The sequence below is a fragment of the Culicoides brevitarsis genome, chromosome 1 (assembly GCF_036172545.1).
Source record: "Culicoides brevitarsis isolate CSIRO-B50_1 chromosome 1, AGI_CSIRO_Cbre_v1, whole genome shotgun sequence".
NCBI classification, from domain to species: domain Eukaryota; kingdom Metazoa; phylum Arthropoda; class Insecta; order Diptera; family Ceratopogonidae; genus Culicoides; species Culicoides brevitarsis.
In genome coordinates this window covers 22,419,187-22,434,353 of record NC_087085.1, presented here as the reverse complement: position 1 = coordinate 22,434,353, position 15,167 = coordinate 22,419,187, and the positions used below count along the sequence as shown (strand labels likewise).

At 31.3% G+C, this 15,167-nt stretch overlaps 6 protein-coding genes across 7 annotated transcripts; 3 read left to right on the top strand and 3 right to left on the bottom strand.

Moving 5' to 3' along the window:
- Positions 1 to 341: 341 nt before the first annotated feature.
- On the top strand, positions 342 to 3,983 carry LOC134837475 (sine oculis-binding protein homolog B). Its single transcript, XM_063852856.1, has 4 exons — positions 342 to 754; positions 2,412 to 2,640; positions 2,702 to 3,019; positions 3,079 to 3,983. The coding sequence occupies exons 1-4, from the start codon at positions 695 to 697 to the stop codon at positions 3,918 to 3,920; spliced, it is 1,449 nt and encodes a 482-aa protein (XP_063708926.1). The 5' UTR covers positions 342 to 694; the 3' UTR covers positions 3,921 to 3,983.
- Positions 3,973 to 5,028, bottom strand: LOC134837495 (calcyclin-binding protein). The gene is made up of 3 exons (XM_063852879.1): positions 4,869 to 5,028; positions 4,329 to 4,779; positions 3,973 to 4,264 (listed from the first exon to the last, which is right to left on the bottom strand). Exons 1-3 carry the CDS (start codon positions 4,887 to 4,889, stop codon positions 4,050 to 4,052), a joined length of 687 nt encoding a protein of 228 aa, XP_063708949.1. The 5' UTR covers positions 4,890 to 5,028; the 3' UTR covers positions 3,973 to 4,049.
- Positions 5,029 to 5,271: 243 nt separating this feature from the next.
- LOC134837484 (dual specificity protein phosphatase MPK-4) lies at positions 5,272 to 7,031 on the top strand. The gene is made up of 6 exons (XM_063852868.1): positions 5,272 to 5,450; positions 5,530 to 5,679; positions 5,738 to 5,819; positions 5,881 to 6,458; positions 6,525 to 6,607; positions 6,668 to 7,031. The coding sequence occupies exons 1-6, from the start codon at positions 5,354 to 5,356 to the stop codon at positions 6,743 to 6,745; spliced, it is 1,068 nt and encodes a 355-aa protein (XP_063708938.1). The 5' UTR covers positions 5,272 to 5,353; the 3' UTR covers positions 6,746 to 7,031.
- A 49-nt stretch (positions 7,032 to 7,080) lies between these two features.
- On the bottom strand, positions 7,081 to 9,290 carry LOC134837506 (high affinity copper uptake protein 1). Of its 2 annotated transcripts, XM_063852898.1 has the most exons (7): positions 9,096 to 9,290; positions 8,585 to 8,635; positions 8,374 to 8,521; positions 8,086 to 8,312; positions 7,992 to 8,021; positions 7,558 to 7,602; positions 7,081 to 7,499 (listed from the first exon to the last, which is right to left on the bottom strand). In XM_063852898.1, the coding sequence occupies exons 3-7, from the start codon at positions 8,515 to 8,517 to the stop codon at positions 7,343 to 7,345; spliced, it is 603 nt and encodes a 200-aa protein (XP_063708968.1). In that variant the 5' UTR covers positions 8,518 to 8,521; positions 8,585 to 8,635; positions 9,096 to 9,290; the 3' UTR covers positions 7,081 to 7,342. The 2 variants fall into 2 exon arrangements, with proteins under 2 accessions (XP_063708968.1, XP_063708960.1); XM_063852890.1 differs by lacking the exon at positions 8,585 to 8,635 and having other exon boundaries at positions 7,083 to 7,499.
- Positions 9,291 to 9,806: 516 nt separating this feature from the next.
- Positions 9,807 to 13,182, top strand: LOC134836879 (mitochondrial proton/calcium exchanger protein). Its single transcript, XM_063852153.1, has 4 exons — positions 9,807 to 10,039; positions 10,300 to 12,122; positions 12,191 to 12,295; positions 12,555 to 13,182. The coding sequence occupies exons 1-4, from the start codon at positions 9,979 to 9,981 to the stop codon at positions 12,927 to 12,929; spliced, it is 2,364 nt and encodes a 787-aa protein (XP_063708223.1). The 5' UTR covers positions 9,807 to 9,978; the 3' UTR covers positions 12,930 to 13,182.
- Positions 13,183 to 13,188: 6 nt separating this feature from the next.
- LOC134837462 (uncharacterized) lies at positions 13,189 to 15,084 on the bottom strand. Its single transcript, XM_063852839.1, has 5 exons — positions 14,814 to 15,084; positions 14,482 to 14,757; positions 14,160 to 14,410; positions 13,515 to 13,782; positions 13,189 to 13,458 (listed from the first exon to the last, which is right to left on the bottom strand). The coding sequence occupies exons 1-5, from the start codon at positions 15,082 to 15,084 to the stop codon at positions 13,277 to 13,279; spliced, it is 1,248 nt and encodes a 415-aa protein (XP_063708909.1). The 3' UTR covers positions 13,189 to 13,276.
- Between the last annotated feature and the right edge of the window lie 83 nt (positions 15,085 to 15,167).

Genomic DNA, 15,167 nt, shown 5'->3' with positions numbered 1-15,167 from the left:
AGAACTCAAACAAAGATATTTGGTTTTCATCTATTTTTATTTTTTTTTGTGATTTTTTTTTATTTACCTACAATACTTTAGAATAAATACACAAAAAAAATAAGCCATTACATAGGTATATGTTGTTCTTGGAAACTATTTATTAAATATTGTTATAACGGTTCATGTTTTGAATATTTTAGAGTCGACTCAAAATGATAAGGACTTACTGTTTTTACTTGATAAAAACTCTCTTTAATATTAGGGATAGGTTCATTGAATATCGAAGAACGGTTCCTTTTTTCTATGAGGAAAAATTTTACTTTAAATGAATTATATCATCGAGCCGCGAAGAACGGTCTTTCAATTTGGAGAAATAAAAAAAAAATATTTTAATACTTACGTAGTGAAAAGTGATCAAAGAATTAATTATTATGTAGTGAATTTGTGTTATTAGAAAGCTATAGGATAGAAATATGGGATAGAAGTTATAATAAAAAAAAAAAATAAAACGAAATTCTATAAATAAATATTATAAAATCCAAACGTACTTAAAGCAACAAAATGTTACTCTGCTATTTTAAATAGTGTTTTACTATAAATAAACTTTTTTCTATTATTCTGTATTTATTCTGAGACGCAACTGGATCACAAATCAGATTCTTCATCGAATTTATTAACAAAAAATAAAGAGAGAAGCGGATCAAAAACAACAATGAATGCAAAAGCCTCCCCTTTACTCGTTAAGAAAGAGTCTTGTTCAGATGATATAAAGGTAATTTTTCTACTTAATTTTATCAGCAACGTTTCATTTAACATCAAATGAATCTCTCGCATGGACATATTTTGTTTCCCGATCTGGCATGTAAATTAATACGTTTGATATAAAAGTCTATTTCGCGCCTGAAATTTGATATGACAAAAATACCAAACAGATAGAGTTCGAATCAATGTGTTTTTTGAAACTTGTTTTGTGTGAAAACAGATACTTTTACATGCATTATTTATTTAAATGTGAAAACGACTCCAATAAAACTACGAAAAAAATTATATTTAGACGACTTTAGAAATTTTTTTACTTTTGCTATTTATAGATTTGTTCTTCAGTTTTCCGAAAAGTCATAACAGAGATGCATTTCACTCTGCCAAAGAGACTCGGAAAAGTACCCTTTAACAAGGTGAATCAAAGTATCTTGTTTCAAAAATATTCACTTTCTTAATACAACATCTAACGTCTAATCAAAGTGTCTTATTACTCGCTTCATAAATCTGATCAAAATAGGGAAGACAACATTTTCACGAATGTTTTTTTCTTCATGTTGAGTAAATAGAAACATATATATTTTAGGAAAATTTTCAATATAAACGAAAAGTTTTTGGTAAGATTGACAAAAGATCGACTAGAGTCGCCCTAAAAATAAATGAAGTAAATAAATGTCTGTATAAAATGTTTATAGTATTAAATTGCATCACTAAATATATATATATATATATATATACATATAGTATAAAGTTTCAATAGAAATTTGATATAATACAACTTTTAGATGTTCTGGCGAAGAACATAATAACAATCGTTTCGAAACCAATGAACCATCGTGTCTGTGAAAAAGCGAAGATTGGAGCTTTTTCGTGCGTTTAAATGAAAAGTCTATTTTAAATCGGCGAAACTCATATAAATACCTATACTGGCATCATTAATGACATGATGTATTTGATTTCAAGAAGTTATTTAATTCATTTTAATAATGTTTGTGTTTGGTGCGCCGTTTATTATACAAGGTATGTACCTATGTAGTATAAAAAATACGAAAAATTTATGTGTATGATAAATAAGAAACTTAATATCACCTACATTTTGTATTTAAATTGAGCTCTTAAATAACCCAAAAATATTAAATTACGTTTCAGACAAATCTTACTTTTTGCCAAATTAAACCATCAAAATATATTAAGTTTCATCTTACATTGTCTTACTTTGATAATTTTGCAAAAAAAAAATATTTATAAATGAAGAAATGTGACTGTTTCGCGACAGATTGAATAGATTTAGGGTTTTTACGTTAATTAATGAAGAAAATACATTATTTCGACTTCTGTACCTAGGATGTTTTTACTTCGTCAGAATGAACTGAGTGAATGGAATATGATCTATTCAAAAACTATTTTAATTGAAAGCCTACAAAATAGTAGCAGTTTACCTATCCATTACAAAAGGCAGCAAAATAATGCGGGAAAATGTGTAATTTGTTTGATACAAACTGGCAGTAATGATCTTTGGCATCCTCTTACACAAGCACATAACAAAGTATCAATTTCACCGTGTCTGCAATTAAAATTCTCTGATCACATGAACAAGATAGTCATACTTTTAACAGTCATAGGTCATCGTTGTTTAATAACCCCCTTTGATATTAATTTGTCTCTTGCAGGATTACGCTGAAAGTGCAATGAATGAGTTACTCGGCTGGTATGGCTATGACAAAATCAATCAGAACGAAATAAAGCCCACATACTCCAGGAAGAAATTATCCGACAATGCAGAAAGTAAGAATGAAAGCAGTTGTAGCAACAGTGCAGTAGGCATTTGTGATGATTCAGAGTATGAGAGCTTATGTGATAGCTCCAAGAGTCATTTCCAAGTAAAAGGGGTTAACCATGGTAAGACCAAACAAAGTAATGCAAACAAACCAAAAATACCACTCATCATTTATTATAATAGAAAATATCTGCAGCTGGTGCCGGAGGACAGTTTCAACAAAGTCGCCTGAAGTGCTGGGATCTCCAGATGGCCCTTTATTTTGTTCAGAGTCGTGCTTTTCACAAAGTAGGAGGGCAAACTTCAAAAGAGCGAAAGTCTGTGATTGGTGTAAGCACGTGCGTAATGCTGTAAATTACGTGGATTTTCAAGATAATGCCGCTCAACTGCAATTTTGCTCAGACAAGTGTTTGAACCAATACAAAATGCAGATATTTTGTAACGAAACTCAAGCGCATCTCGAAGCTAATCCCCATTTAAAAGAAAAAATAGATATTTCTAGTAAGTAATTAAACGGCACTAAATTTTTTTAAATATGCAATTTATTGTTCTTCTTGCAGATGGATTAATTACACCAGATTTATGGTTGAAAAATTGTAGATCGGAAACACCAATATCTGAGCCATCCGAAAGAACACCATCGCCGGCTTTGGTGCATACAATATACGCAAAACCAAGTTCTCCTCACAGTATTAATCAGGGCAACAATGAAAGTAACGAGAAAAAGCCACTTATAACAGTTGCACCTGTATCAAAGCTATTGAATAAGAATTTTGCACCAAGACCACCTCTGCGAACGGTGAAACGACGAAGACTGAGGGCTTTTCGAAATATTTTACCTTTTGAAAATAACAATAATAATGCTGATAAAGCTCCGATTTTAAAAGAATCATCGAAATTAGATCCGAAGCTTCAAGAACAAGATCGTGAAACTCCGCATGTAGTACCACCACCTCGTCAACCACATCCGATGTTCAGACCATTACATCCTCTATTGAGATCTGCACCACCTGTTACGATTATGGTTCCTTATCCAATTTTGCTCCCGCTCGTAATCCCAATACCGATTCCCTTGCCCATTTTAAAGCCGGACGACTTAAAAAAAACTGAGTGTACTAAAAGTGAGGAGCCAAACACGTCAATCGATCACACGAGAAACACACATGAACAGAATGAGGAAAAAACAGATAAAGTGCTCAACGATGGCTCGCCGGAGGAGTTAGGCAAGGTAAATGAAGAAAATGCTGAACATAAATTACCCAAGTTTAAAATAACAAGGCTTTCAACAAAGCGAAATTTAGTAAGAGAATGCGAAAAGGAGAAAAACAGACCCCTAAGGAAGCGAAAGTTTGACCATCATCAAATAATTGAATTGGAAGATGAAAAGAACAAGAACAAATAATTTTAAAACTATACGAATTTGTGCAAAGTAAATAGAATAAAGAACAATAATATGAAGCTGAGTGTAAGTGTATCCTTGTTGTATTTTTTTTTGTTCATTCAAAGTTCATGTATCATATTGAAGAGGCTCTTATGTTTCACCACGTAGTCTCTTTTCCTCACTTTCCTGCCATGATTTTGCGATCATTTTTTTCGTCTCACTATCTCCTTGTTCATAAAGCCTCTTCATCATATTCATTAAGCCAGCTGAGGGATCACTCGTGCTCTCTAGATCATCTTTGAATCCAGAATCTTTCATTTCTTTTAGGTGCTTCTCTGTTGAAGTGAGATGTGACCAATTTTTTCCTAAAAAAAATGATGAAAAAAATATTTTTTTTTCCTTCTATGATAAATATAAATATTATTTTACCTTCGACTTCCTTCTTCATATATATGGCAACCATATCTGTCTTAATTTTTGCATAGCTCTTGGCAACATTAATTGGTTCCAGCAAATTTTTAACCATGAAGGAGTAATCGCGATCCTTTGTGCCATTCACTATCAAGAGATTTAAGCTGTTTTCACCGAATTGACAGTCAACTCTGGCATCTCCTCTGTCCGGCGACAACCCATCGAGCGTCACAAAAATTTTGACAAACTTATCAGACTGATCCCAAGCATAGGTTTTTAACTCAGCGACGTATCGCTTTACACTAGGTTCCTCTTGTCCTTCTGGTTTAACCGCTTTAGAGGTTAATTTGCGCTCCAGCTCCGAAATGGAATTTGCCAACGACTTGGCATGGTTCAAAAGCAATAGTTTGGTGTTTGGGCGTTTTACAGATTGCATCAGTTGGTTGATTTCCTCGAGATCCAGTTTGAACTGTGGAATTATTTTTCCGGCAAAATGAAAATATTCAGGAATAAACGTTATTATTGAACTTAATTCATTTTACAATGATAAATACTTACATTAGCTAATTTCTCTTCCATTTTGGAGGTATTTTAAGATTTCTCGATTTATTCAAAAATGGCTTTTATTCATAGACTGTTTAGATTTAGACGCTATTAAGTATTTAAATGAATTTCCAGAAAACTCGAGACAAGGCTGCTGCTGTCTTTCTCCGATAATGGGAGAGTCTTTTCGTGCGACAATGAAATTTCAAATAGGCAGTTAGTAATATTGAACACATTGCCTTAGAGACCATTAATTAATAAATTTTAATGAAATAAATAATTTTCTATACTAATAATTTTTTCTTGTTGCTTAATACTCCTTATTTAATATTTCACATTTCCAAAATAAAACTTTTAATTGAATAAAATAGAATTTTCTGAAGAACTGTTACTTTACATGCGCCGTCCTGCACACAATTGTAGGTAAACAATGAATTTTTAGTAAAGTCGCTATCAACAATCTCTCAAGTTTTTGATACATTTTCAATTCTTCCGAAAATATGTTCGGCCCTCAAGCAACGTCTTCTTTAATCAACAAGACAGAAGCAATTGAGAATCCTATTAGTATAGATCTTATTGAGCCTCATTTGTATTTAGGTAAAAATAAATATATATGTATATATATATTTTTTTTTTTTTTTTTGAAAAACTAAGAAAATAAAAATTTCTCTTACAGGAAATGCCACAGTTGCCATGTCTCTTACAACTTTGAATGAACTAAAAATTAATCACATATTAACAATCGATTCTTGTCCACTCCCTGACAATATTCGCTATAATCCACAAATTACCAGCAAATACATTAAAGTATTCGATGTACATAAAGGTAAATCTCACTTGACATTTGTTTGTTTTTACTATGCGTATTGAAAACTCATTTTTAGAGGATATGCTGCAATATTTTGAGGAATGCATTGAGTTCATAGAAAATGTGATCAAAAAACGAATGAATGTCCTCGTCCATTGGTAAATATTTCTAAAATATATGTATAAGACTTATTTTTCATTTACCTCAATATTTCATTAGCTACTATGGTGTTAGCAGAAGTGCTACTATTGTGATCGCCTATATCATGAAAAAACACAAGATGAAATATGACAAAGCGTTTGAGTTAGTCAAGTCAAAGAGGAAACTTGTAGGTCCAAATCCAGGTTTTATTCAGCAATTGAGATTATTCCATAGAATGGGGTTTCAAATAGACAAAAATGACGAAAAATATAAAATATATCGATTACGGATAGCAGCTGAGAGTATTAAATTAGCAAAAAGACTGCCAAGCAATTATTCCTCCGATCTCGTTAAACCTGATCCATCAATTGCCCAAGAAATTCCAGAGCCTATTGTGTTTCGGTGTAAGCGGTGTCGTCGAGTACTTGCGAATAAAAGCAATCTTTTGCCACATTTTATACCGATGCCTGACACGAAAATCTCTTCTAATCTGAACTCTACTGCACAATCGGACCAAAGTACACAAAACCTCCTTTTGACTTCCATTGAAAATAATCAAAGTGAGCGATCTGAAGAAACAGAATCTAGCATTTGTTCAGAAGCCTACTTCTTTGAACCTATCGCTTGGATGACCGATATAATCAATCATACACAAGGTATTCTTATCTCTTTGAATGTATTTACATAAATATTTATCATAAGAATTTTTATTTAATTTGTAGGCAGTTTAAATTGTCCCAAGTGTAAGGCGAAATTAGGAAAATTTAATTGGGTCCAATCATCAAAATGCCCATGCGGAAAACATGTAAATATATACATGTTTATTTTTATTTTTAAGTTAATTTATTTCTCTCCAATTCAACAGGTTCAACCCGCGTTTTACATGATGCCTTCAAAAATTGAAAAATCAAATGTTGTTCAAAATGTTCAAGTTACTGTTTGAAGAATCTGTGAACAAAAAACAAATAACATACGCTTAAGTAGCAATAAAAATTAGTTTCTTCCAACTTAAACAACAAAAAAAAAATCATATACAAAAGTTTATTAGGTAGAAAAATACAAATTCTAGTCCAAAGACATCCTACATACCTAATGAATATTGTGAAACAGCCTCTTTTTCGAAAAACAACGATCTAATCAAATTAAGAAGAAAGTTTTTGTACAAAAGACAATTTTCCTTTATTATTTTCTCTTTCAATCAAACACAACAAGGGGATTTTTGCTGCATTTTTAAAGTATTATCATGCTGCAAATTACCTAGTAATTAGATTCGAAGCTCAACGTAAAATGTATGTTTTTTCTCGTTTTTTCTTAAAAATAAATTATAACAAAATATTTTTCAAAGTATGTTGTATAGATATATAAAAAAATGTTTAAAATAACTAAAATCGATTAAATTCTTTAATCTGTCTTAATTCGAATAATGTATATTTGTGTTTTATACTAGTTTAATTTTAGATTTAAAAGTTCGCCTCAACTCTTTCTTGATCTTTTTTCTCTGCAAAACTCCTAAAATACGTTTGACAATCCATACCACGATTCAATGACAATGTTCCGTTACATCGACAATGACTGATTTCTTCCAACCAAACAAAAAGTAACCAAAGGTAGCACCAACTACTACAGCTAAACAGAGCCAAACGTTGTAAACCATAAATATTAACATTAATGCATAGCTTAGTGTTATTTGTACAAGACTGCAAAAAAAGGTTTTAAGTTTGTGTAAAATTACTACTAAAAAAAATAATTACTTACTGCAAAAATGTTTGGTAGTAATGCATTAAGGAACATATTGATGGTCTGAAATGAAAATCAAGTTTAAATTAAATCTTTACTTATTCTTAGGGATGACAATATGTGTTCTGATCATGTTGAATCATATTCTTAAATAAATTTACAAAGGAAAAACTTCAAATTTGGTGCAAAAAATATCTTATTGAAAAAAATTAGTTGCAAAAAAAAACCTTATCATTGATAATTTTGATGCATATATTGGAAGATAAAATCAATATGTTGAAAAAATTGTAAAAATATTTGTTTTTGTTCAAAATATGTAAAAAAAAAAGAGTTCTAACTTAATAGAAGAAACCAGGAAGAAACGTATTTCTCTTCTCTAGTATTTTTCAGCCTCTATATACATATTTTTTTTATTCCTTCATATGTATGTACTTCAATTTGCATTTACTTACGGTTGTTTATGTATCACTTCACCAACCATGCTGAAATTCAAAAATATTTAAAATTATTTAGAACAAAACGCCACTTTTAAACACAATAACGTACTGTACAACACGATTATCCTCTTGAGTCACTACATTTTTCTCCGGTAACGTTACAGCTCGATATTGCAAAGCATTATACGATTTCCAAAAGAGATGTTCCCGATAGTATTTAAGTCCCTCGTATAAAGTTGCCAGTATAAAGATTATAAACATAGAAAATACCAGTCCACTCCACGAAGAAGTTTTCCATTGTTCGAATAAAATTGTTTCGTTACAACCACCGTGAAACTACATTAAAAAATCTTATTTGACACCAAATCTATTCTGTTTAGAGAAGGTAATCACTTACAGCCATCGACATCATATGATGCATTGCATGTTGCATTGGTGACGTACTAGAATCGTCATGTCCTTTGTGGTGTGCACTGTGGTCCATTGGAGACTCACTGGAAGCAGCGATTTCATCATGGTGGTGATGATGTGAATGATCCATATTTCTACAAAAAACAAACAAGTATAATGTGTATATATATAATATAATAATAATAATATTTACACACTTTTATTTTATTTTATGATAAGCACAAAGGAGGCAAGCCACAACTGATAAACTGCGGTAATGAATTGAAATTGGATTACTTTCTTAATAGTGGAGACAAAATTCAAGGGAAGTATTGGTTACGGTTAAATACCGAAAATTCAGAGCAATTTGAAAGGTTATTTTTTGTTGAGGAACCAGTTTTCGGTACACTACATTTTTTACGTTTTCAATAAACCATTGAGAAAAAATCAACACGATTTCACTCTTTGTACATGAATTATACTAGTAAATAGCAATTGTGTATGAAGTAATACAATCGTGATTTAAGATATAAGAGCAATGAATGCAAAAAACATATGTAATATGGATACTTGATTACGTAAACAGAAACATTTTTTATCATTGATTTAGGATGAAATGTTTACAGATGTAATTCTCTAAAGCCAAAAGAATCATTAGATTTTGATTGTTTTCATTCACAATAGAGATAAACTCGTAAGCACGATAAAGAAACCTGTGCATTTACTTACAATTATTTGTCTTTGTTCAAATTTAACTTTTTCACTTGATGATTTTTTCCTATTTTTTATTTTTTACTTATGCCTATTATTTAAAACAAACCATACGATATAAAATGGCAAATAGAGTATCAAATTAAAGTGATATAAAATATTTTTTTTTTTTGCAAAATATTAGCTCCATTCGTTTTGATGGTTTCAACGAAAATGAACTTACTCTGACGTTTCAACAAAAATAAATAATGTTCATGTCACCATAAGTATCTCACCTCTTTTAATTGGTTTATTAGGTAAATAATAAGTAAAATATATAAAAATATTTATATTTTTTTTTAAATTTTATTTTATGTTAAACATTAAATATTATTTAATTAAATTGATTAATCATTAGATTTGAAAAAAATCCATTAAGATTTAATCCGACACCATAGATGGATAACGCCTTAGGAAGTTACAACATTTTATTTTGGTTTCTGAGGAATCTTCTCAATTTTTCAATTTTGAGCACTCTTTGTGATGGAATTAATTTGTTAATAATGATGATCTCATAAAAATACTGAAAAATACAAAAATTTAAAACATAATATATTATCATTAGATTAAAATAAATAAATAAAAATAAATGAAAAATCTAACAAATCATTGATAATACGCGGAACAGAATAAGTAATTGAAACAACTTTTAGCAGTCAGCTGTTTGGAACATTTAAACGTCAAAATCAGTCTCGAAATGAGGCAAAATAAATAAATGGAAGAAAATTCATAAAAAAATATAATTGTTACAGTTTCCAAGCTTCCGGTAAACTTTTAGTTCGCAATCGATCGACAAAAGAGTACTTCTTGTTAGAATAAAAGTTTAGAAATATCAGAAAATCAAAATTATAAAAGTGAAAAAATGAATCAGCTTTTCAATCATAAAAATCTTGTGAGATTACATCATTTGATTCGAACTCATCGTAAGTGTATTCTGCATTGCATTCTTCGAAATTTTATCATCTGTTAACTACCTGCTTATTGTTTTACAATGAAATAATTTAATATCAAACAAACATCCAATATATTTATTTTTAACATAAAAATCACATTTTTGTTTCATTCCCGTCCTTGACCCCTTTTTAAGTAGCCTAAGTTGTTGCCAACAAGTCTGTAGTTTCCACATTTGATGATTGTTAAATTCCAATGTCAATTTTTTAATGCATGTACTTTCTTTTTATAGATTTGTGTACAAATCGGCTGCCGGCGAGACAATATACTCTTAATCATGCTAGCAGGATTAGCTATACAGAGCTACGGCAAGCCGGTTCTCATCGCAGAGCTAAGTATTTCACTCAAGGACAAAACAAAATTTCTTCTTCGATGCTGTGCATTTCCAATCAGTGGACTAGCGGTGAATTTTCGTATCGTAATATCCACACTGGCGCTATTTTGTATGACCAACCATCATCAAAGGTGGAAACTGTGGTAGAAAACATCAAACAAAAGGAAAAGGAAAGGAGCCAAGTGTCCGAGACTGAAGCGACAGCCGTCGTTACAAAACCCGTTGTAAAAAAAACTCTTGGACAACGTATATGGGCCGAGCTAGTTCATTACTATCATGGATTCCGGTTGTTGTTCATAGACATTAATGTTTGTCGAAAATTATTGTGGCGCGTTTTAAATGGCAAGACTCTTACTAGGAGAGAACACAAGTTACTGGTGCGAACGACCTCGGATATTTTTCGTCTTGTACCCTTTTCTGTGTTCATTATTGTTCCCTTCATGGAACTTTTGCTTCCTCTCGCTATTAAGCTGTTTCCTGGCATGTTACCGTCAACCTTTCAGACTGCAACTGAGTATGAAGATAAGATGAAGCAAAACCTAAAAGTCAAACTGGAAATGGCCAAGTTCTTACAAAAAACACTAGACGAAATGACTGTTAAAAACATAGAACATCGTTCAGAGGCAGCAAAGGAGTTCAGTGTGTTTTTTCATCGTGTAAGAAATACTGGAGATACGGCAACCAATGAGGAAATCATCAAATTTTCAAAATTATTTGAGGATGAAATAACTCTAGACTCCCTGGCTAGACAACAACTGACTGCATTGTGCCGCGTTCTCGAGATAAATACTATTGGCACAAGTGCTGTCCTACGATTTCAATTAGAAATGAAGTTGAGAAGCTTAACCGCAGACGATCGTGTCATCCAAAAAGAAGGAATTGATTCCCTAAATTTGGTTGAATTACAAAATGCTTGCAGAGCTCGTGGCATGCGAGCTTATGGTTTATCTGAAGATCAATTGAGACAGCAGTTATCCGAATGGATTGATTTGAGTTTAAATGAAAAGGTGCCTCCCTCATTGTTGTTGTTGTCAAGAGCTCTTATGATACCAGAAAATGTTACCACTGGAGATAAATTGAAAGCGACTATCTCGGCCCTTCCTGAAAACGTTGTAACGCAAGCTAAAGCCGCAATTGGTGAAAAGGAGGGTAAAATCGACAATAAGACTAAAATTGAAGTCATTAAAGAGGAAGAACGGAAAATTAAAGAAGAAAAAGAGGAACAAATTGCAATTGAGAAAGAAACTGCAGACTCATTGGTCGATAGAGCTCCAGTGATTGGTGATGCAGTAAAGGATGCACTTGTGCACACTGCCTCATTAGATGCAATAAAGGAAAAAGTAAAGGATCAGGAATTATCCACAAAGGATCTGGAAATGCTCGAAGATGCTCTGGAAACATTGTCAGCCAGCAAAAATAAGCTGATCTTAGAAAAGGAAGAAATCAGAGACCTGAAAGAAGAAATTGCGGACTACCAAGAAGATGTGCAAGAATTACTGCAAGTAGCTGATTCCACAAAAATACAAGAATCTTCCGCTGCTAAGCTTTTGTACAGAAAAGTCAACTCGATGATTGGAAAATTAGATACGGTTCTAGAAACTTTGGAGGAAAAGGAGAAACGCTTAAAACGAGATGTAGAGGAACTCATTGAAGACGAACAAAAAACAAAGACCAAAGAGGAGCTTGTTCGTATTGATGAACTTATGATGGCTATCAAACATGTAAGTAGCAAGAAAATAACTTTTTATCATTAACTAAATTAAATTATCAAAATCATCTATCTATGCAGATTCAAACTGTTCCCGATGCATCTCGTGCAGAGCACATTGAAAAGATTTTAGGTAAAATAGATGATGATCACGATGGAAAAATCAAAGTAGACGATGTTCTCAAAGTACGTAAAAACCATACCTATTCAATTATAGAAAACACGTTAATTATTTTTATTTTACTTTGAAATTGCCTTTTGTTTTTTCTCTCTTTATTTTATCTGTCTACCTATAGCGTTTAAAATATTTACTTCATATAGTGAAGGTAAAATTCTTGTAGTATTTCAAAACATATTTTGTGAAAAGTTGAATATAATTTGTCATAAATTTAAAATAATTTCCTTCACAAACATGTATAATTAATCTGTGTTTATTTTTTTTCAGATTATCGAGACTATCGGATCAGAAAATATAAAATTGCAACGCAAACAAGTTGATGAGCTTATAGATTTGCTCAACAAAGAAGAAGTTTTTGAAACTGAGAAGAAAATCGAGAAAGCACTCGCAAAGAGTTCAGACGAAAAATCAAAAGTTGAAGCAACCATGATCGACAGTAAAAATATTTTAGAAAATGCATCTTTGGCACAAAATCCAGAAGAAAATGACAGTGATAAACATATATTGAAAGCACCAACATCAGATGAAACGCCACAAAAACAAGAAGAAAAACCATCAGTTAATGTCCATTCTTTCGATACAGCAGTGCCGCCTATTTCTTCATCGCAGGAAAAAAATAAACTAAAAGATTCGACACTATGACCTGAAGAGAAAAAAAATTGAAATGTTAAATGAAGTGTTAAGTTGGAAATATATTTTTTTATTATTTAATTCTTTTCTTTAGCAAAGTATTGGCAAATTTATTTAATATGTTAAAATTTTAACTGTAATTCCTGCAAAAATAAAATAAGCAAACAATAAAATAAAATGACTAAGCTAAATCATGAATATCTAAAAAGAGTTTGCTTGATTTGAATTAAGTATTTGGCAACAAAGTTTTTCATGTAAATTAAATGTACCTACTGATATATTTATTTATTTGGTAAAAATACATATTTATTACATATTTATTTATGTATGTGTTCTCTAATTGGTTACATATCCTGTGTTCAACCAAAGCTGATATTAGATAACGATAGTTCTAAGATATTCTTAGGATTCAAAGTAGATGGAACTGTGGTCACGGTCTTCTTAAAATCATTTAATTCACAGCAATAAGTGTAGCCTTTCTTCAAACTTTTCAAACCATGCGATATAAGACCGATGCTGGAGCAAATGTTTTGACAAAAACCTAAAACACAAAAAAAAATTATTAAATATAATTTTAAAAGTTAAGTTAACTCATACTTTGAGCATCAACTAATTTAGCATGAGGATTGTTCAATGTCATGAGTACAATGGCCGCGTCAGATGTCTCGTTAACAATAATTTTCCAAAACCACTTGGGCACTTCAATTTTATCATTGTCTTCAAGGTATAAAGTACGTCTACCAGTTCGCTCAGAAGCCAAAGTTAGTTTGTCGAACGTTCCCGTGTATATTGTAAGATCACTTTGATGTTTTTGCGCCAGCATTCGAATCAGTTTTTCCACTTGCAACCAATTTCCTTGATTGATCTAAAAGAAATAATATATTTATATATCTTTTGATGAAATATCGAGATTTTTGTGCAAGATCATAAATTATTTTGAAAATTTTCGATTTGGCTGAGATTTGGTATGCTGATTTCATTTGTCATTTTAATCTAAGAAATTTTGATTTTGGTCGACTATGACTCATGATCAATTTCAGATAAAATTGTCCTTTTTATACCAAGAGGTATAAAGTACGATAAACAACAAGAATTAACAATCTCGTATACGTTTTGTACGCAAATTTGTAGAGTCATGTCTACTTTTCCATATTCTACTGAATTACATGCCATCTTCTACGTACACAACATGGAGTTTTAAATAAAATAATTTATGATCCTGCCCTTTTATCTTATATTCACAGCATTAAATTGAGGGGCAACATTCACGAAAAAATACGATGCAAGTTGATGAGAGCTGAATATAAAATCCGACTCCGGAGTAAGTTGACCTTTCATCAAAAAAGATGTTTCATTAAAATATTGTTGATTTTCTCCGAAAATCTCGCTAAACCGAGTAATCTGAGTTTCTTTCTTGTACGACTCAAGTGGTCGAGCCCCTTTTGGAATTCCACTTGTTCTAAAAGAACGTCTTTCAGGATCCGGAATTGTATCTACGTGGTGACAGTAAGAAAAAAAAGATCTTTTGTTTATTTAAAATGTAAAAAAAAAATATATATATTACGTTGGATAACTTTTCCGTGTACTTGATGCATTGAGTATAATGCTGAAGCTGTTTCCGTATTGTAACATACTTCAAATATTTTTAGGAAAACCTTCTTATTGAAATTGAATCCAATTTCCATAAGCGTTCCCATGCCGTCACCACAAGTTTTGTCCGTTATTCGTAGATCCCCGTTAACTTCTTTTGTACAGTTTAAGGCTCGAAAAGACACTTGTTTGTTATTTATTCCAAACTTTTTGTTATCCAAGCATGTCAACTTTGTCATATTCAACTTGCCTATAAAATAATTTTTTTTTATGACTAGCTTTTAATTTAGCTTTGCTTTTAATTACTGCTCGCTATAGTATTTTGTTTGCCAGGACATAATAGAATAATTTCTTCTTTTGGCTTCAACACGTTGTCTTTTCCCGTGGGAGAATATAATGAATACACTCCTTTCTTTTCCAAGAGATATAGTGGCTCATTTACGGGAATATCTTCTGCAAGTTTTATTTTGCAACCGCTACTTGTTTTTCCTTTGACCCTAGCCTCCTTTTTCTTCTTTCGTGCAGATTCACTTCCCACTTCATGTAAATGTATGGTAAATACAATTAAAATTAACATTAAAATTATAAATTTATTATTGGTGCAAAATTTTCCCATATTTAAATATTAGTAAAAAATAATAAAATAAAATGAGATAAAAA

Coding starts and splice junctions, on each gene's coding strand:
- LOC134837475 (XM_063852856.1), top strand. CDS start 695: ATGAATGCAAAAGCCTCCCCTTTACTCGTTAAGAAAGAGTCTTGTTCA. Junction 2,641..2,701: donor AGTAAAAGGGGTTAACCATG/GTAAGACCAAAC, acceptor TTATTATAATAG/AAAATATCTGCAGCTGGTGC. Junction 3,020..3,078: donor AGAAAAAATAGATATTTCTA/GTAAGTAATTAA, acceptor TTCTTCTTGCAG/ATGGATTAATTACACCAGAT.
- LOC134837495 (XM_063852879.1), bottom strand. CDS start 4,889: ATGGAAGAGAAATTAGCTAAT. Junction 4,780..4,868: donor TGGAAGAGAAATTAGCTAAT/GTAAGTATTTAT, acceptor ATAATTCCACAG/TTCAAACTGGATCTCGAGGA. Junction 4,265..4,328: donor TATGAAGAAGGAAGTCGAAG/GTAAAATAATAT, acceptor CATTTTTTTTAG/GAAAAAATTGGTCACATCTC.
- LOC134837484 (XM_063852868.1), top strand. CDS start 5,354: ATGTTCGGCCCTCAAGCAACGTCTTCTTTAATCAACAAGACAGAAGCA. Junction 5,451..5,529: donor TGAGCCTCATTTGTATTTAG/GTAAAAATAAAT, acceptor TTTCTCTTACAG/GAAATGCCACAGTTGCCATG. Junction 6,608..6,667: donor AATGCCCATGCGGAAAACAT/GTAAATATATAC, acceptor CCAATTCAACAG/GTTCAACCCGCGTTTTACAT.
- LOC134837506 (XM_063852898.1), bottom strand. CDS start 8,517: ATGGATCATTCACATCATCACCACCATGATGAAATCGCTGCTTCCAGT. Junction 8,313..8,373: donor ATCATATGATGTCGATGGCT/GTAAGTGATTAC, acceptor TTTTTAATGTAG/TTTCACGGTGGTTGTAACGA. Junction 7,500..7,557: donor TACTACCAAACATTTTTGCA/GTAAGTAATTAT, acceptor CTTTTTTTGCAG/TCTTGTACAAATAACACTAA.
- LOC134836879 (XM_063852153.1), top strand. CDS start 9,979: ATGAATCAGCTTTTCAATCATAAAAATCTTGTGAGATTACATCATTTG. Junction 10,040..10,299: donor TCATTTGATTCGAACTCATC/GTAAGTGTATTC, acceptor TTCTTTTTATAG/ATTTGTGTACAAATCGGCTG. Junction 12,296..12,554: donor AAGTAGACGATGTTCTCAAA/GTACGTAAAAAC, acceptor ATTTTTTTTCAG/ATTATCGAGACTATCGGATC.
- LOC134837462 (XM_063852839.1), bottom strand. CDS start 15,084: ATGTTAATTTTAATTGTATTTACCATACATTTACATGAAGTGGGAAGT. Junction 14,411..14,481: donor ACACGGAAAAGTTATCCAAC/GTAATATATATA, acceptor GTCACCACGTAG/ATACAATTCCGGATCCTGAA. Junction 13,459..13,514: donor TAAATTAGTTGATGCTCAAA/GTATGAGTTAAC, acceptor TTTGTGTTTTAG/GTTTTTGTCAAAACATTTGC.